A 20,768-nucleotide genomic window follows, 5' to 3' on the forward strand; every position below is an offset into this window, starting at 1 on the left:
TTTGAACAAGGTTACATATATCGGCAACTACCCACTAATCTTTTCATTGCTAGTGACGATCCTGATCCAAACTCGGCTCCTCTGCTTTTCCTGGCTCAGTGTGATGATCATTTGCTCTTGATCAGCACCCATCCTCTTGGTCCTTTCCCTCTATTGTCCTGCTGTTAACTTAACAAATGAAACATGGCTTAACATTCCTTTTTATGACATATCTATTGTCTCGTCATTCTTATTGTTCAAGATATGGCTTCTGCATTTTGAACTTGGTGTCTTCAAAACACCTGGAATAGAAAGGTGACACATGTAGGTCACCTGGCTCACCAGGCTGGACTTCCTGTTAAATCAGTGACTTCCTGGAATTAATCCTTAGAACATGAACACACAACAAGTTGCTAGTTGAGTGAGTATTTAAGATGTGTATACAGCAAATCTCTGGAGTTGCTAACTGGTTAGCAAAATCATGACTTGGGGGCATGTGGAACAGCAATTTCTTATTAACTGCTTCCTTAAAAAAGTCAGAGATAGTAATACTTGAGATAGCATTCAAAATTTTAGAGATACCTTTACTTTGCTGTAAACCTATTTGATCCAGTAACTTGTTTTTTGTCATGCTGTAGACAAATATATTTAAATTAATTTGCATAGTTCTAGTTTACTGGTGAGCATCAATTTTAAAGGAGCTAAAACTAACACAAAGTTTCTTGAGTTCATTAACAATAAACCTTCACCTAATTCCACTAGCAAAAGTTTCAGGCTCTCAAAGCACGTGTAATGCCGCAATGCATTGGGTTTTTTTTCGAATTTTGGCTGGTTCAGGTATAACTGATGATGATACAAGGCATGTTGACATCACTACATGTTTATAAAAAGAACACACAAATTCACAGTGATGTTTTTTACACAGTGCCAGCCACAAATATGAGGTCTGGGGCTGTGGGGTGCCGAGAACTCTTAACTCTCATTGAGTTCAATGCGAGTTGAGAGCACTTCGTGATTGGGGTGCTAGGGCCCTTGGTGAGGCTCTGCAGCGTTGGGAATTAACCAATATTCATGCCTGAGATGAGGTTAATTTCTGCCTTCTAGTGCGTACCTCACTAATTACTGGATTAGTACGACCGGCTGATAATCACAGTAGTATAAATGATTTTCTGGTACTGGAGTGCTCTTTCTGAGAGTTAATAAAGCTCACTCAACGTCACCTACAGTTTTACAACATGCTGTAATGGAATAATGAGTACAATGTGAGTATAAGTACAAAAGCCCATACAAAGTTAAAAACGGATCTATGATATCAATGTTCTTGAATGTGAGAAGTACAAGGTATGAATTCACTTCTCTGAGCTGGGTTCAGGAGTTAATCTGCGAGTATCGCAGCCCAGCTCAAATTTAAGTTTACTCCTGATTTGTTTTTTTTTTCAAGATTTGCTTCCTACCCTTCTACTCCAGTTGTTTTAAATGCAGTTGTCCTCACTATTTCCATAAAGGTGATCATGCTTTTAATTTACATTTGCCAGTTTTCTACTGGAATGTGGTTGTTAAAACAGATTTATAAACTTCTCTAATAATGTGATGTAAGGACACAGCAGAAAACCAACTCTATTTAAAAATTACAGCACGAATCCCAAGTCAATTTGAAACTTTCAGGAATGTGTAGCCCTGTAACATGTGAGAGTTGTCTCCTACAGTAGCTGAACACCTTAAAAATTTATTGGTAACTTTAATTTTTTTCACTATTTGCAAACAGAATTTTATTGATTTCATTATTCTGGGGTCCATCCATGTCTTGTATGCCTGTAATGATGAGTTTGTTGATATAAAGGTACATTAATTGTATGTCTAAGACCTCTAGTCCCTTTGTTTTTCCTGCATGAGTAAGACAAAGCCATATTCGGGGAGAAATTAGCTTCGTCTAGCTGTAAGGGATCACCTGAATTGGAAGTCTCATCAGAAGCTGAGGGTAATTGGTAATGCCAAATCCTCATTACAGCAGCGGCCGTTTCACCAACTGTATGGTGGATTTTGCAATTAAGAACACACAAAGAATTATTCCTTTCTTGCTTAAGAACATTTTAATGTCAATAAAAAGTGGCTTTATAATTCAAGGTTACAAATAAAAAAATATTTCATCTTGACTCCTCTGCTGTTTTCCCTCAGGGAAGTCTTCAAATTTCAGTTAGGAAGCGGGAAAAACACGAGGCGGACAGGCGCTCGCTCTGCCAAAAAGCTGAAGGACTCCCTCCCCACTTCGCCATCGCTGGACGTTTTGAAATGGAAGGTTTTGCTCCAGGTAAGCCTGAGGAGTGCACGCTCTCTCTTGTGGCAGGTGAAACCGCAGGGGCAGGCACCACCGCCCGATCCTTTCAAGCTGAACGCAGCTGGAAGGGTAATAAAAGGAATGAGTCAAGCGCCTCTCCGACCACCGGGCTGCATCAAGAAGGCACAACATAAGCAATGGTAAAGTCAGTAAACAAAATTTTACTGTAATATTTCATAACACAGATACTGTATTTCTCTTCGAAGTGTAAAGCTACCGTCTTACACAAGAAAGATGGACAGACCCTTTTCCAAGACTAATATGGATACAATAAATATGGAGTTTTACATACTAGATCTGTACACAGAAACTTTGTCCCACAGCCATAAAAATTTACATTTAACAGTGCAACATATAATTTAATCCTTTATTTATCTGACATAAGATGTTTACTTACTAAACACAAGCAACTACCTGGGTTTAATATACATATTTTATATATATATATTTTATATATATATATTCAACAATCTGTACAGGTTTCTAAACATAAAACTCCAAAAAGGCACAATCGTCTATACAACATGTACAAAAATGGCTGGAGCTGACAAGAAACAACAATTATTGGTCAAGAGTTCATGATTGCACGAAGATTAGTAATGGGTTTGTGTCAGAAAAATGTGCTTTAAGGAAAAGAAGGTTTGCAAAGAAACCTGTGTTACAAAAAATAATAATAATAATAAAAAAAAATAACAAAAAACCAAAAAAAAAGAAAAACCCACAACGAAAAACAAAAACTAGGTTGCTATTACAAGTCTATCCTCATCGTCACTGCTGCCATCGCTAAACTGCACCGTGTTTTGCCGCCGGGGCAAGGCGGCTGGCCTGTGTACCTGTCTGTCCGGGGAGACAGTTCGGTGGACCGCGGACTTGGTCACCGCCTCGGGGTTCCCCTTGGAGCGGGGCTCAGTCCTCTTCACCTGCAGGGAGGGGACATCACGCTTTGGCTTGGTGGGCTGTGCCGGGTCAGTCTTTTCGGGATCCGCTTTCCCTGGCCCGTCAGCTCGCTCACGGTCAGCCGGCGGGGCGGGCTCGGAATGGCTCTTCCCGCCGAACCGCTGCCCGCTGGCTGCCGCCTGAGGAGAAGCGGCCCCGCCAGCCGGGCCGACCTCGGCTGCAGGGAAGCTGGGGGCAGCCGGTTCTGGCTGGGCCTCGCAGGCTTTGCCGCTGGAGGTGGGCACCTCGGAGGTTCCTTGGGCGTCAGCACCGGCGGGGCTGAGGGAGGGGATGAGGGTCGGCAGGGCGATGTTCAGTATCTGCAAGCCGGGGATGTGTGCCTGCGGGCTGGGGTTGCCCTGCGGGGCTGTGCCAGCCGTCAGCACCTGGAGGCCCACGGCGTTCAGGGTAATTCCTGATGGGCGCATCTGCGGGGCCACGTTGGTGTTCGCCAGGCCCAAGATGTTCACCGTCTCCACGCCCAGAGGTGGGAGAGGCTGCAGGCTGGGCGTGCCAAGGCCTGGGATGCCCGGCACGCTCACCTGGCCGATGGGGATGCACGGCACCACGCTGTTCACCTCGGCGACACCCACTGGGTTCACGGCAGCGCTGGCGGCCGTGCCGCCCACCTCACCCAGGGCGCTGGTAGTCCTGTGGATGACGCTGACGGTGGGGATGGTGAGCTGCACTGGCCCCGCCTGGATGGGGACGAAGGTGGAGTAGGTGGCCAAGCCGGCGGGGACCACCTGAATCCCCCCGACGGGTACCGTGCCATAGGGCGCCTTGGGCTGCTGCTGCGAGTGCAGGGGGAGGTGGCTGAAGAGGTGGGTCTGGGGCGGCCTTGGTGAGGCAGCATGCTGTGGACACCCGGACGGCTTCTCCTCTGGGGTTTCGGTGGTGGTCGGCATGCTGCGGTCCACTGGCGAGGAGGGAGAGCTGACAGAGGGTGCGCTCTGGGGAGAACAACACAGGCATGTTAATGTGGTGGCTGTTGCTATCCTCCAGCGAAATGAAAATGCGAGGTGGCTGGGAGGGCTTCCCACATTCTCTTTTAACAAAAAAACAACAACAAACTAGTTCACAGTATATACTGCCCAGCTTGAACAATGAACTAATTTCCTTCCTTTCTTTTTCCAACTCCTTCCTCGCCCACTAATTGAATTTTCCTCCCCTAATCACCCTGGCTAATTTCTTTTTAACACTAGTACTTTAAAACATTGCTGAATATCCTTTGTATGTGTTTTTTAAGGAGCCAGGCAGCTTTGGAGAACTGTTTACTGTGGAAATCACTTCAGGCAAGAAGGTTAAATAAGCATCAGCAGCATTTCTGATGCACCGGGTTCCTCTCCTGGAGCCATTATAGCCTCCGGCAGGCAGAGTCAGCATCGCGGCACATATGTCCACGGGTGCTTCACATGTGAAAGACAGGTGGTGAGCAATGACAAGAGATGGATGTGACAACTACAGCACCCACAGACGCGGAGGTGACGGGCAGACAGCGGAGTGAGACGTGGGACCCACATCCCACTGCTACCTCCGCTCGCTGTGATTTGGTGCTCAGCCTGGACTGATAATCGTATTTATATGCTCCTATATTCTTCTCATATAGCCAGAGTTACCAACCAAGGCTCGTAACTCCTTTCTGAAAAACTCGAAAACAATAAGTCTTAAACTACAATTGCGATCTCATGGTATCTTCTAGTTTTAGGCATATTCTTAACACATGAAGAGTGGTGTAACCTTATTTAGTCTACACAATCCTAAATGGCCATTCTGCGGCTTTGATCAGTCTCAAGAAATCTCTAGAGCAGGCACAAAACTGAAACACAAACGGAAATGCTTTTGAAAACTGCTGGTAGGAAATGTACTGGTTAAAGGAGAGTATGGTTTACTGACTACTCAGTGCCAACCAGTCTAAATGGGAAGATGGGTGTGAGAAAGAAGCCAACATCTTTCCCAGAATTAAGTCCTGCCTGACACCTCACAAGAAACCCTAAGAAACTGGTACAGATGCTTTTGAAGGAACATACACCAGCCTTGCTGAGCTGTCTCAACCCCTTATCTCAATTGCAAGAAGTGGGATCCACAACCACTCGTAACAGGAACAGACGGTACATTGACCATCAGACACGGCTGCCCCTTCTTTTGGCCTGGGAAAGGAGGAGGTAGTGATACAAGGAATTACTGCCTTGTATCACTTATGTGCCCTTTTTTTAATATATTAATACAGACAATTATTAGAGCTATGTGAATGAAGACCTTTTGACATTTTACACCGAGCGCTTCTCTTCAATGAGGGAGTAAACTCAATCACATGCCTTTCCGGTATCTATTGGCAAAACCTAAAACCCCAAATGCAAATATTAAGATCCTACCGCTTTTGTGCAGGCATATACAGTGCTCAGAGACCACGACATTTTATTCTCTACCATACTACAAAATCACTCCAATGTATGTTTGTCACACGGGCTCACAGTTCTTACAAGCAGGAATGAACCCGTGCCAAACAGCAAAATGTAGCAATAATTTTTACTGTTTCTCCTTGTTGACAGTTCACTATCTTAAATTTGTAAAAAATGAATCCAGTAGTACAGATTTACAAGAAAAAATCTCTAATGGAATAAGTACTTAAACCAGAATGAAATTTTTACTTACCGTTCATACTTTTGAAAATTTTCTGCTGCTTATTTTTCTATAACTACATGCATATACCATTTGTAAATATTACATTCATCACAAAACAGGCAGTAACTACTTTATTTAAACTACATTTCGCATCATGTTTTTCTGACCATTATTTTGGAAAACTCTAATGCCTCATGGTCTGCAGTAAGAATTCAGAACTTTCAAGAGACATACTTAGGGTCAATCAGGTTACTGTCCCCATTAAAAATATTGCTGAATTGTAAAAGGCTTAACACCTGCCAGTTCCCCTCTGTGTTTTCCTCAGCAGAGTTTTAAAGACAAGAGTCACCAAAATTACTAAATGCTCCTGCAGCCTTGCACACAGACCAGCCTCGTCTTTCTGCACGCTGCTCTGCAGAGCCCTGTGTCTAGAACAGGTGTGGGAAAAACTGATTCTTTTCTGATTAAAATGTTCTTTTGGCTTGGAGAAAAACTGAGAGCACTGGGAACTCGGGTCTCAGTCCTGTGCTTGCCTTTCCCGTTTGTTATTGTGCAAGGGCAATCTCATAGTTCCCTTGAACATATGGTGCTCTTTCTAATTCTGCTACTAAGCATATTTTGAGGAGAGAGAAGCAATTGCATGTTTGTTTGTTTTTTTATAGTGATAAGGCAAAAACCTTTGGGAGTAGATTAATTTCCTTTGGGGAATTACCAATGATTCTATCATCGTATTTCCGAGTGAAGTGACTTCCGAATTCCATCACTTTCCTCTGAAAACTTCATAATCATCACCATATGTTCATTTCACATATCTGTTATATCCCTTCTTCTTTGAAAAACAATCCACCATCTCCAAACTTCAGCTGAAATGACCATGTTACAATTCACCCTTTCAGGGAGAATACAATCAAATTAAGAACTGGAAAAGCAGTGCTCCCACAACATCGTTGTTTCTAGAGTCCTACACATCTGTGCTTGGATTATTTTCAGCTGTCTTAAAGACACATCAGCCAACACCTCTAGGAATGAAAGGGAAGGGCAAACATTCTCATCTTTGAAAAATCCCCCCAAAAGTATTTAAAAGTGGGATTTAAAATGTCACCTCTCCCCTGAAGTTGGACACTCCTACCTTTGTAAGCGTTGCGGTTGATATTAAGGACTGGCCCAAGGCTGCTTCTGGGTCGGGGTAATCCACAGACATCTGGCGACCTGGAGATGCAGGAGCGACGTCCGCCAGTGCTGTGCCAGCACCACGGGGACCCGCTCCTCGCTCCTGGACTTTTTCCTCATGTGCTTCCTGAAGGGCGAATTCAGCTGGTGACCTGGAGGTCCTGCTGACTGACTGTGCCGTGCTAAGGACGGTCATCTTTGTCAGCAGCGCTTTTGGCAGACCATCCATAGAGTCTGTATGAACCCCAGCAAAGCAGTCAGGAAGTCTGACGTCCTCATCGGCGTTGGCGGTGTCCTGCAGGCCGTGGCGAGAGGGGTGATGCTGGGGGCTGGCTGTCACCGAGGGTGTCGTGGAAAGCACTGACTCAGCCTGGCTGTCTTCATCATCATCCTCATTGTCATTTTCATCTTCATCTGCACCATCGGACTCCTCCACGTCATATCCTGAGCGGTCATAGCCAAATCTTTGCTTCTCACCTGCAAAAGTAGGAATTAGAAGGTGAGCCAATGAGGGTTGCAGGATGATTGGGAAGGAGATGGAGAAAGCAATTAGAAACACCAAAACCACTGCAGTTTTTCAGTCACATCCCATCGCCCAAAAGCAACAGGGAAGACTTTCATTTTTGTTTTTATTTTCCAGCGTATGCATTTAACTATAAAGCTACATAATCTTTCATCTTCTGCTTCTGTATTGTTTTTAACCTTCTAGATTGGCTGTTCTCTTTTCAGCCATTTATAACCACTTGCTCAAAGTCACCCTTCGCTCTTTCAGCTGGGGACAAGCGAGCAGATTCCTGGTTCCTTAAGTTCCTGGTGACGACATCCAAAGCTGGGCTGCCAACCTTGGTAGTGGGATATTCTCTAGCTGGTTCTGACTCATGAGTGGGTGTCCTTGTACCTAATATGAATCACTGCTGCAAAGGTTTTTGAAGGATGCAAACAGAAAGACTGGGGGCTGTTAGTCAGGAATCTGTCTCGTTAACAGGCAAAAGGGACCAAAATTAGACTTTACCAGATTTCTTAACTTTGTTAATGTTTTGAGAGGTTTATTAACAAATCATCCAAGATGTCATAGGAGGTGAGAAAGCCCTAATCCTATCAAAACTTATCACTGCATGAAACAAGAAGTGCTCCTGACTTCAAGTCCTAAAACCAAACTCCTGTCTAGTGGCAAATTTCTCTACAAAAGACAGCTCTACTGCAGCTTTTCGCCTTCCTTTATATCATAACTTGGAAAGAAAGAATCGTCTTTAGTAAAGAGACAGAAAATCCCATCTGTTGTATCTGATTCCAAGCCAGACTGTCTGGGATCATATTTTATAAAAGACAAAATGCTTTGGATGCACTAATATTTTATATTCAATTAAAGGTCTGTCTGCTGAGCTGTCCAAAAAATATATCAGCATAAAAATAATTTGGATCTGCAAAATCAATGATGGCTGGTTAGTTAAAATCTCAGAGATCCTGTTCTAAGGAAATCTACACGGCAACTTACCGTCAAAATAAATGATTCTGAAAAAAATCAGACCCTCAAAATAATTTGAATGTACTATCAACGCTTTAGGCTGCTACATTACGAAAACCAAAATAAGCATCTTGAACTCCAGGTAAAATAAATGGGTTTAATTGAGCTGCTTCTCAGGAAGTTACCCACCATCATAAGCCTTTATGGTTTCAAATGAGCAGTGCAATTAGGAATGAGACTAATAGCTTCTTTGAAAAAATTCCTCTATAATGACTTCGCCCCTCTTTGCCTACACAGTAATTTGTACATTAACTAAATATGGAAACTATAGATTTTCTACATTTACTACAGCAGGCACGAAACTGAAATGTTATTAAAAATACCCCAAATCCTCCCGGTCATTGGAAAGATGCTAAAAAAAATATTTTAAATAGTCTTCATTTATAATTCTCAGCTACAGACAAAATGGAACAAAAAAGAAAATACATTTTAGTGTAAAACTTAATTCAGTAAGGTTCATTCCAAAAATATGGCAAGTAGGATTAACAAAACAACATGGAGTTATTCAACATTCCTTTTTTCTATACTTCTATCATCTCTTCACACAGTGTTTGTTCATCATTTATTTGTAAAGCAAACAGATTTAAAACGTTAAAACCTCTACATATGCTACACTTCTGAAGAGAAACAGCTTCCCTCAATGTCTCTGTAACAGATCTCAAAGATTTCACCATGTGTTACATCTAAAGGGTGACCCATACATTTCCTGCAACTCTTTAAATAATGCACAGGGCATTGCAAAGACTTTGCTTTCAGTATGGACTCTCTCTTAATTTTGGTCTCTTCACCAACATCACATAACTATTTTTTGGGAAATCCTACTATTTCTTTTCATTTTTTCCTCCCGCTCTCCACATGAATCACACGTCTATTCAAGTTGATGGCAATCACGAATGACTCGTCTCCACTGGCAAGAGAAACTACCTGAAATTATTAGACTGACTTGTCACATTTGTAGAGCAAAGAAAACATATGCTCAAACAACGCCATGATTTATAATAACAAACTATCTTTTCTTCTTTTCTTTTTTTTCAAATCAACATTTAAAACCACTATAGGATGTATTAGCAAACGGTGCTTATGCAGAAATTTTGTGCATATATTTCGGCCTAGAATAAAACCATGGAAAGGGAAAGGGGTATGCAGGACACAGATTCCTTCCATGCAGGACTCAGAGGGATCTCGTTTCCCTCTATTGTTTCCCTGTTTACCTCCACCCTCTGTGCATTTGCCAGCTTCTATTTAAGTGTGGTTACCTGGAGCCAGAGCCCGCAGTGTAGGGGAGGTGACAGCGATGAATGTGGTTCCCTCACTCCCACATGGCTTCAAAACATCAGATGGAAAAAAACCCAACACAATATTCCTGACTTGCTTGCTCTGGCAATGCACAAAGGAACGCTTAGCTCTGGCTTTTATACCTGTGCACATGTTTACTGAAACAGGAGGTGCCAAGGCTTTCATAATTAGTGATCCCGTTAAGCACTGTTGTAAATCAGTGGAGCTGCGAGAGGATGTTGGAGGTTTAAGCGGTGGAAGACCCAGGTCTCCTCGGAATGAAGCACTGAGCTGAGGCTGCGGCCGCTCCTTGCGGTGAAAGACCCTTTTCCAAGCGCTGTCTTGTTAACCAAGTAGTATTGGCCACGGTCCATTTTAGTTATGGTAGGCTCCCTCCTAAAGTTCCCCTTGCAGTTTTAATTGGGGAAAAATTAATTCTTCACTTCCTATCTTAAATTATGCACAATTATAACCATATGCTTATGTAGCCGATACATATAACGAGACCTGACTCAAACTCCAAAGGAAACAAAATGACTTCTGTGTTTAACTTTGTATGAGGTTGTAAAGCAGCGCATGATATTTTAGAATGAAGCATGTGTCATAAATTTAAAGGCCACTAGCATATGGGGAAATGGCTTTGGGCATGAAAGTTCAACACTTAAAAAAAAAAAAAGAAAACAGGAAAAATGTTTCACACTATTAAGTGAAGGCTCTATGAAAGCTACTTCTCTTCCAAAATTGTAAATCTCACCATTTTTTAACAGAAAGACTGTTCAAGATTGCCTCAATTTTTTTTGTAAAGAGGGCTTTTGGAAGAGTAGGGTATTTCTCTCATCCTCTGTCAAGTGCTACAATCTTCTCTTATAAACCCTTAGAAAGACTTTTTCTTCTTCCTGGACTTCACAGGAGAACATGGAACTTTTGGCTACAGACATCAACTCTGCAAATATTAGGAACAGCTGGAAATAAAGGTATAGTAGAAACACGGACACAATGTTCGATTGGGGATTTTGCTCACATGCCAGCTATAATGACACTGAATAAAATTAACTTTTTAATCCTATGTATTGAAGTAAGGGTACAAAAATCATTGGCAAAAACCATCTTAGTCATAATTTTGTTGTCAGTCCTCAGTTAATCAGCTCTGTATCATGTTTGTGGTGTTGATGAGCTTGTTGGCTAAGGCTCTGTTATACTCACATTTTACCTCAAAGTGGGGAAAGAAAAGGCTTCAAGTTCTTTGGTGCAACAGCATTAGCTGGCCTTATCAGTATTCTAGCATGTCCATCAGTGAAGCGCCTGGGGCTCATAAGTCCATGAATTGCTTTTTCCAGTTGTGATGTTATGAATTAGGTAACTGAAACAGTTGTCTCTGTGTTCTTCAAAGTTCTTTATTTTATAAGTTTTTTTCCTACAAGAATCCTTATTGTACCTGGATTTAGCAAGGGTTACCTAATTATTGTCATACTGCAAAGTACTAAAAGAAAGGTTCTTCAGAATCTCAACATACAGCTTTTAATAGTGATATTATCACCCATTAGTCTATCCCATGACATGACTTATCAGGGCCCACTACAGACTTAGCAATTTCTGCACAACATGCAGTGATCAAGTTCAGTGGCTTATAACTTAATCATATTTGCTTATAACTGAATCATATTTAAGTAGATTTTCACACAAAGAGCAAAACTTTCATTTTCATTCTTTAATTGGCAAGAAGACAAGAAAGACCTGAAAATATAAGTCCAGACTGATGACGTTTTACAGATTAGTAAGCTAATGGACAGTTACATAGATATCTATGGGTATCACTATTAGCTCTGCTTATAAAGACAGAGCTTACTAAGTATGTGTTGGTCTGTTCACTATCTGTTTCTATCTAAATTAAAATTTAATTGATTTATAGGCTTTTAGTGCCTGATTAATTCAAAGTAGTGTTTATTACCTCAAACCCTGGAAGTATCTTCAGTTATGGATTAGTATCTACATAAAACCGTTTAGTAATAAAGCGTCTGTTCTATATTATATGTTCTCCCTCAAACTCAAGAAAAGATATACACTATGGCAATAAGGCAGAAGTATTTTTAGTGTGTCATCATATTATCATAAACTTGAAAGTAATTAAGTCATCAACACATTCTCTTTTCTTAAACAATTACAAGATTAGGTGTTGGCTTTTACCTGCTGTATTAGTCTTGCAATAAAATGTTCTACAAACATTCAAGCAAATTTTAAAAGTAAGGGTAAAGCCAGTACTGTGAAACAACACCAGCACATATACCCAAACATGCTGTTTCCCTGTCTTTTTAAGTCTGTTCATGGGTTTTACTTGACTGATAGCAGTCTTGCTTCAGCTGCTGTCCACTGCTCATCATCAAACAGGACTCACAGTGACATCTACTGGGTTAAATTCAGACTTGTAACAGCCAGTACTTATCAGAAATGAGAAAAAAACCCACCCAACATAAAGTAACCTGTTTCTTTAAAGACATTATTTACCCCTAAGCCCTCCTGGGTAATCTGTACATTGTAAATCAACCCTAGCAGTAGCTATTCCGCTCCCGGGCTGCAGGTGTGTGGCTCCAGCATGCTTAGGGTACATCTCGTTGAAAACCAGAAACTGATATTAAAAAAAAAAAAAACAAAAAAGAAGTGGAATTTATACAGAATCAGCCTTCCATTCTGTTTGCAAAAGGAGGATATTATTGCAAGTATTTTCAATTATTTTCACTCCTTAAATGTAGGTGCAGTGAAAACACAGACTGAGTCATGATTAAGCTAATGAAGAGCCATGGAAACTCACTTAATATCTACTATAAGTAATACACAGCTAATTAACTTAGAACCATTATATGTGTAGCAAAAAATGAAAGTGTTTTTTTTTCCATTTAGATGCGTGTGTGTGTATATATATATGAAAAAAATACATATCTGAAACTTACAATTAAGTCTTTTCACTGGTAAAGTAATGAATATTTTGGGATAAAATTTCTCCTTAGAGACCATTTAAAGAAGTTTTGCCCAACTACTGATTTCATTATTAAACAACTATCTTGTGCAAGTTTACTCAGGTATACCATACCATTCATACATTACCTTACATATGAAGTATTACAGGTTTAAAGTCCATAACTGTTTTAATTTGATGACAAATTATTGTTTTTACGACTGCATAGCAAAATATTGGGTCAACACAGCCGAAGAGGATATCTCCAGTTGCAGTCTGTCACATTAAACAGTTCACCTCGTCTGACAATTTAATTCAGATATTAACATTCCTTACATTGTAACCCTGTATTTTGGTGACAAGAACATTCCACAGAGCAGAAGATGAAAGATAAATGGATGAGGGAATGGTTTTGACTACAAAAAGCCAGGCCGGAAAGTATTTACTAACACCCAAATGATGACAAGTCCAAATACAAAGAATGCTATGTTAAAAGCTCTGGTCACATATATTCTCAGACAGCTAGAGATCACCTCTTTTTTTTCCTTTCTTTCCCCTAGATGCTACAGCACAACAAAATTTCAGCTTCTCAAATTGCTGAAAAAACAGGCTCTGTGTGTGTGCACATATGTCTGCGTTCAGGGTTGTGCACTATTTCGCACTCCTTATTCAATCTGCATGTGCTCTTAATCTGTACTGCTGTCAGCTCAAAGCTGACTTCTCATTTTAATCTAAAAAATGATGTATTCAAATAATTCAGTTTGCCTATACTTTAAAAAAACTAATTAAAAATACAACTAGCAAATTCCTCAATAAATAAAAGGTTGGTGGCTTTGTTAATTTTCTGGATAGTTCTCTAATTCAAAGTCTGATGGATACATACAGTTTAGTTATTTTAAGCAAAAGTGTATACTTTTTATTGCCATAAGAATAATCAGTATTCCAAATGTTCGAATAACGAATTAGAGACAGACAGACATTCTATGGGTCAGGAAACAAGCCAATCTCACACAGTCTACAGGAATAAAAGGTTTTTTTTTCTGAAATCACAATTATTTCTTATCAGATTTTTTGTACCTTCCTCTAAATCATCTCACGTTGCCATTCAACTGAGGAAAGAGGTGGGACCAGGCAGACTGCTGCCTCAAAGAAAGAGATCAGTTTTAACAACCACGCAACTCCCGAAGTAAAAAATGTAGGCGTTTAATGACGTAGTTTTTTAAAGCACCCAAAGGGTATGTGACACAAACCCGCCAGCGACGCACATCAGCGGGAGGAGGGGGTGAAAGGGCTGAGGATGTAACGCCACGAGTGCAGCTCAGCACCCAAACGCCATCACATTTCCCTCTGTGGGTGACAGACAGGGCTGTCCCCAGAGCCCGGACCTGGCAGGAGGGGAGGGGTCTGACCCCAACCTGAGCTCTGCTGCGCTGTCTGGGGAATGGGCAGCCTAAGAGGGGGTTGGAAGCCACTGTGTTAACTGAGACAGCCTGGACACCCCCAAAAAATAAATACATTAAATCACGGTCAAATGGAGCAAAAAAATTTGCATTTATAGGATTTTGCAGAGGGCAACAGAATGACCCGCATTTAAAAAAGCCTGTATGCAAATGCATCACACTTTTTTTGCCCTCCTGACTCTTTGCCTTAAAAATGGGGCAACAAGCAAGTTTCTGAATTGTCATGAGAAGTACCTTCATGTGCGGCCAGGTGAGCTGACAGATGAAATCACATTTTTTAAAGTGTACAGCTACTTGCAACATTTTCATGGTTATCTGTAAATGTCCCATGTTATGCAGCAGCTGGAGAGGCCGGACTGGTTTGGCTGCAGCAAACGTGTTCATTGTGGGCTTAATAACCCTGCTTCTGGGATAGGACTTTAGTGCTGAGCTCTGTGCTGCACCGTTGGTTTTGCTATGGGTACCTCGAGCCAGATCATTTAGAGAAGGTGGAGATTTTATCACCAAGTTGTTTTTTGGTTTGGGGTTCTTAGGTAAAGAAAGAAGTGCTGCCTGGTCTATTTTGGGAAAAAAAAAAAAAAAAGAAAATTAAAAAAAGGCATTGAAGTCTTACTATTAAATAACTGAAAGAATTTCAAGGATCACGTAGCAAATCCTGTTGAATGCTTGTCTTGCTTTTTTTTTCCAAAATGGAATACTTAACTAATTTTAAGTAATAACTGTGCTGAGGCAAAGAACATATTACAGGGCCTATATATTTATACTATGGTTACACACACCCGTACATGACATGTAAAAAGAGAAGTGTCCCTCTCAGCCAAAGAAAAGCAATCTTTCAATGTTTGAAATGGCTTACTTTCACCAGGTGTTACTGATAATTCTGTTAACATTTGAAACATTCTCCATTACATTATAACCACAAACACAGTTTTTCATGTATGCAATTGAGAATATTGATTTGTCAATCAATAATATGTTTTAAGTTCCTAGTAAATGGAAATACCTGTTCAGCTGTATTTTATAGAACTAAATAAAACATATAAAGCTATGGAATATTGCTTTAAAAAGTAGTGACGATTTTTCTATCACAATGAGTACATATACGCAGGCACATCGCAAGAAGAGCCAGAGGCCACGAATGCATTTGCAAAGAGCAATTTTTATTTTAGTTACCTCTCTACTGGGGGATCCCCGAAGCAGCACCTGAGCTCCCAGGCACAGGTGACACCAGCGGGGACGCAGGCGCTGGTCAGTTCAGCCCTGCTGGAAGATCGCTGGGCCTGCTGAGCTCACCTGTATTTCGAGGATTCAGGCAGGCACAGCCTCCCACTCTTTCTCACAACAAAGCAGGAATCTCAGACATGGTGATAAGGTGCCTAGAGTTTCTCACAGGCCCATGTTATCTAACACAGAGGTTCTACTCATCAAGCACACAAGCTCAGTAAAACAATGAGTGTGATGTGCGTGCTTTTTCTACAGACAGGTACAAGTCACTTGAGCATATTTACATTTAACTAACCTCCTCGCCAAATCTTCCACTATATCCCCATACACATATGAAGGCTGAAAATGTTAATGAAAACTGTCCCTCTGTGAGAAAGGGACAGTAATTTGTACTGCCACTTATCTTCCGTGTTATTTACTTGGTATCTCAAATAGCAAATGGGGACATGTTTTTAGCTTACTAATAAGGAATATATCGAAGAATGCCAAAAAAGGGAAACTGCAGGTTTCTTTGTACCTAGTGGACTACTGAATCATACCAGCTGAGTCATATTCCCAGTATTATTTAGAATTAGATTCAAGTTGATTCAGTTATTCTGCTAGTGGCTGCCATATGGGAGCAAGCGCATTCATCTTTCTTGCCCTTTACTGTTTAAATAAAGATCCCCACTGCTTTCTTTTCTCAAAACCTCACCCGCACCGCAATCTAATAAACTATTCCACTGAAAGGAGAAAAATACAACAAGGCAACAGGATTCATCTCCCTGACAAGAAACACGAGGAAGGAGAAAATGCCACCGCTGCACTGAGAGATGCCGACATCCAACACCAAGTCCTGATGCACAATCCTGTTCTGCATCTCACCGTGTCCGGGGCAGCTGCATCCTTCTCATCATGCTGAGCAAAACCCGCCTGAACCCAGCTTGTCCCCCCGCTTTGACTGTCCTCAATCTCACCCCCTCTTCAGCGGAGCCGTCTGCGAATGCGGGAAGTGCACGATTCCAATTATTAGCAAATACATTCATTTTGATAACACTCTCATCACTGATGGAGAAGTAGAACAAGTCAAGATGAATAATGCTTGCCATTTCTAAATGATCTCTTTCTGCTGATTTATGCCCAATTATTTGTGAAGAAGGGCAGAACTCTACACTGGATGATGATTAGCCTCCTTGCAAAGCACTCAGCAATGTATTTGTGATTTGGGTGGCATGTTAGTGGTATAATTTTTATGAAATGCGCATCGCAAAACTTCGACAACTTCATGCATAGCTATTTTCAAAGAAACACTACATTTGACTACATTTTTTTTTTCTAGGCAAACAGCTGTTTTTCTGTTATTTTCAGTCTTGTCATATTTATCTGTGAAACTGTATAACACTCTGTGAAAAATTCAGCAGCAATTTATCTTTAGCATATGCTTGTCATTTCTTTCGGTGAAGATTTTTCCAGTATTTCTTATTACCCTGGACTACCTTCTAAGATTTTTATCTCTGTATCTTTTCCCTGTACAAGAATTTCAAAGCTTTGGAAAAGGATAAGAAACTAAGATGACAAAATAAATACAAAAAATGCAGTAAAGAAAGAAGATTTTAATTTCTTACCAAATTCTTCTTCTCCATCCTGGTCATCTATTAAGCCTACTGAGACTCCCAAATCCATGCATTTCTTGCTATGTGCCTTTGACTTCATATGTTTTGTTAAATTTCCTTAAGACAAAATGAAAAAAAATTAACTGCTCTGTGGCTCTACAAATGTATACAAATATACACTCAACATGTACTTATTCAGCTACATTTGTAACCACCTGTAAAATCTGATTTCACACTTGATAGAACTCTGCCCCTCAACGCAAGCTGTCAAGCCCCGCGTCAGATTCGCCATCCTGAATGCTACTAGTTCTCTGGCTACATTTTGTGAAGCTCTTTGTTGAGATAAAATAGAATAGGATGTAAATTCAAGATGATGACGTATTTTGCAGTGGTGTAAAAAATCCCTCATTTGTTTATAGCAAAGTATAAGAAAGGCTGATTGAGTCTTCAAAGTCACGTTGCCAGAAAACTACTGTGTGAAACTAAAGTTTGTATCTTGCAGCTCTTCCAGTATCTGATGAATTCTATTTTTAGTGCAATGATTTTCACTGCCGACCTGAACAAACAGATTAATTTTATTCAAAATCAGAGCACGAACATATTGGATGTGAATCTCAAAAGTGAATTTGTAACTGCTGAGAGGCCCCACAGGCTGCTCTCCCTTTCTGCTTTGAAAAAAGAAAAAGGCAAATATCATCAAGAAAAGGTTAAGAGTAGATCAGGGATCTATAGATTATATTTGTGATATGTGTATTATTGTAAGTAACTGCTCACTTACTTAGATTTCCTGTTGTCTCTCAAAAACCTGTTTCTTTGAGGCATTCAAAAGGAAGAAATTACAGTGGGTAAAATTGCAGGTTCTCCTCCCCCTCTACTCCGCCCTGGTGAGACCACATCTGGAATATTGTGTCCAGTTCTGGGCCCCTCAGTTCCAGAAGGACAGGGAACTGCTGGAGAGGGTCCAGCGTAGGGCAATGAAGATGATTAAGGGAGTGAAGCACCTCCCTTATGAAGAAAGGCTGAGGGAGCTGGGTCTCTTTAGTTTGGAGAAGAGGAGACTAAGGGGGGACCTCATTCATGTTTATAAATATGTAAAGGGTGAGTGTCACAAGGATGGAGCCAGGCTCTTCTTGGTGACAAACAATGATAGGACAAGGGGCAATGGGTACAAACTGGAACACAGGAGGTTCCACTTTAATATGAGAAGAAACTTCTTCTCAGTGAAGGTGACAGAGCACCGGAACAGGCTGCCCAGGGAGGTTGTGGAGTCTCCTTCTCTGGAGACATTCAAAACCTGCCTGGACACGTTCCTGTGTAACCTCATCTAGGTGTTCCTGCCCCAGTGCGGGGATCGGACTAGATGATCTTTTGGGGTCCCTTCCAATCCCTGACATTCTGTGATTCTGTGGGTTAAACGGTGACTCTTCTATGGCTATGGAATACTTTATTCCCGATTTGAAATGAAGCTAGGGATTCACCTCAAATTTTGAAATTATTCTCACGAAGCTGTATGACTACACTGACTCACAAGCAGCGATATTCCCAGCTTTACACGCTGCATGAAGTTACCGGCCACACTGTACTTTTGTGAAATGTGGTTTCCCAAACATCGAGCACCCAACCGCACGACCGACTCTGCCAGCGGCAACAGCACCAGCCGGGCACAGCGACGGCAGAATGGGGAGCAAACACAAGCGTCTGCTGCAGCTGAAACCAGGGAGAACAGCAAATGGGCAGAACTTAATCACTTGAACATGGCCAACATGCCTACCCTGCAAAAACTGTCATCAGAGGTTATTGGGTTCACACGCTGGCATTTCATCTTAAAGGCAACATGATGACCCAGTGTCACAGGATGTGGCGATAAGTTTTGACACATCTGAAGACTGTCCATCCCACTTTCTGCAGCACTTTAAAATTTTCCACCCAACTGCTGAGTAGTCTCGAACACACTAAAAATATAAATGTTTCTGAGGTTACAGCTGGGGGGGATTACTGCTAAATGATGTTTAAAGCCAAGAAAAATTTTTCTGCTTAAAATTTTTTTTTGCTGAAAGTATTTTGGCTGTGAACTTCTCCTGTCTGTTTCCCTTATTTTGAGTCCTGGATCTACCACTGTTCAATACACTGCCTGCTTAAACTAGGATGCATTAAAGGATCTGGTGTAAACAGGCTTTAAATGCAAGGGGTCCATCTTTGGGTCTTAGAAGGTCAAGTGAAAAGCGAACCTTCGAAGGTATAAAAAACATTTTTATATATTAATTTAATAAAGTCCAGTTTCTTTCTTGGAGCAATCAGTTGTGTGCCAATAGGAGTACAACATATGTCAATGTCATACCTCTAAAGATCACCACTATGGACTTTAAATTCTGCGTTCCCATCCCTACCTAGGATAAGCAGCTAACCAGCTCACTCGTCTTCACCCAACTTTGATCATAATCCCCGTAAGATCTCCCTTTTTGACTCTAATTTCTCACCTACTGTGGCATGCCACACAGTTCATTCATACAAATATGTGATTATCTGAATAAACATACAAAAGACAAAGGAAAAAAAGGAAACTGGAAACTACAAATATTTGAAGCATTAGACAACAAAATGCCAAAGAAAGGCAACTTCTTTAGCTTAGGAACAGTCAAATGTGAGAAGAAAAGAATTACACCTTAAAGTAGAAAGAAAAAAGGGAGAAAATGCACACTGAAAAGTGCCCCTACCTTTAGTTTTGAAGGAAAAGTTGCAGTAATTGCAATGGTAAGGACGGACATCTGTATGTGTGCGAATGTGCTTTTTCAGCATGCTGGGTTTCTTGCAACGTATTCCACATTCTTCACAGATATACTTCCCTCTCCCTCTCCCCCGAACATACACATAGTCTTCATTTGACTTGTACCTAGAAACAGTACCAAAAAAGTAAGGCAATTAGCTGCAATGGGAAAACGATTCTAGTTAGAAATCACAATCTACCAGAATTTTTAAAAATTATTTAATATATGAAAATGAATGATTGATAAAAACCAGTCATGCTCTTTTTCTGCTCAACTTCTGCATTTATTGTTAAACTAACTAGGGTTTTTCACTAGGTAATAATGGACTTGTTTAGGAATAACGGCACATCTTTTAAAATAAAGGTTCTAAGCATTTCAACACTTCAAATTTCCTCTTTGCAATACAGGAACATACTTTTTAAAAGTGTCAGGTTTTGGAAGCACGTTTGGGCACCACGAGGAAGCTTTAAAAGAGCCTCTTTGAGGCTTTGTGTTGGATGCAGAAAAGGAATAACATTAGTTATGACAATGGAAAAGTCTTTAAACTGCTCTATCGATGTTCTCTGGGCTCATCCTACTGGGACTGCCTCTAGATGGAAAAAGTCACTCAGATTCAACTACACCCTTCACACCTCTGCTCGCAGATGTCAAAGGTTGTGCTCAGCTTTTGTGACCTGGTCCCTGCAATGCCTGGATCCAAGCAGAGGCACGTAGCCATGTTTTACCTGGGCAGCTGGTAATGGCTCAGTTGCTGGCCCAGGCCAGAGCCAAACCGGGAACCAATAAATGGCAAGCCCTAGAGCCCAACACCAATTACGAGAATAATAAAATACGCATCACTTGCGCTTAAAATTTTTAGAAGTGTCACTGGCACTCTTCCACTAAAAAAATCTGTTTTATAAGATGATGTACATGGCACAACACTGTGGCTA

At 41.0% G+C, this 20,768-nt stretch overlaps 1 protein-coding gene across 2 annotated transcripts in view; it reads right to left on the bottom strand.

The window, feature by feature from the left end:
• Window positions 1-2,043: 2,043 nt before the first annotated feature.
• HIVEP1 (HIVEP zinc finger 1) overlaps window positions 2,044-20,768 on the bottom strand; it is a 120,714-nt gene continuing 101,989 nt past the window's right edge. The window contains exons 6-10 of one of the 2 annotated variants that reach the window (XM_065052412.1): window positions 19,786-19,961; window positions 17,084-17,188; window positions 7,005-7,522; window positions 3,148-4,203; window positions 2,044-2,375 (exon numbers count right to left, since the gene is read on the bottom strand). In XM_065052412.1, coding sequence (XP_064908484.1) covers window positions 2,361-2,375; window positions 3,148-4,203; window positions 7,005-7,522; window positions 17,084-17,188; window positions 19,786-19,961 — 1,870 coding nt within the window. In that variant the 3' untranslated portion in view covers window positions 2,044-2,360. Of the gene's footprint in view, window positions 4,204-7,004; window positions 7,523-17,083; window positions 17,189-19,785; window positions 19,962-20,768 lie in introns of both variants that reach the window. The other variant, XM_065052411.1, reaches the window with a different exon arrangement.

The sequence above is a fragment of the Columba livia genome, chromosome 2 (assembly GCF_036013475.1).
Source record: "Columba livia isolate bColLiv1 breed racing homer chromosome 2, bColLiv1.pat.W.v2, whole genome shotgun sequence".
Classification (NCBI taxonomy): Eukaryota; Metazoa; Chordata; class Aves; order Columbiformes; family Columbidae; genus Columba; species Columba livia.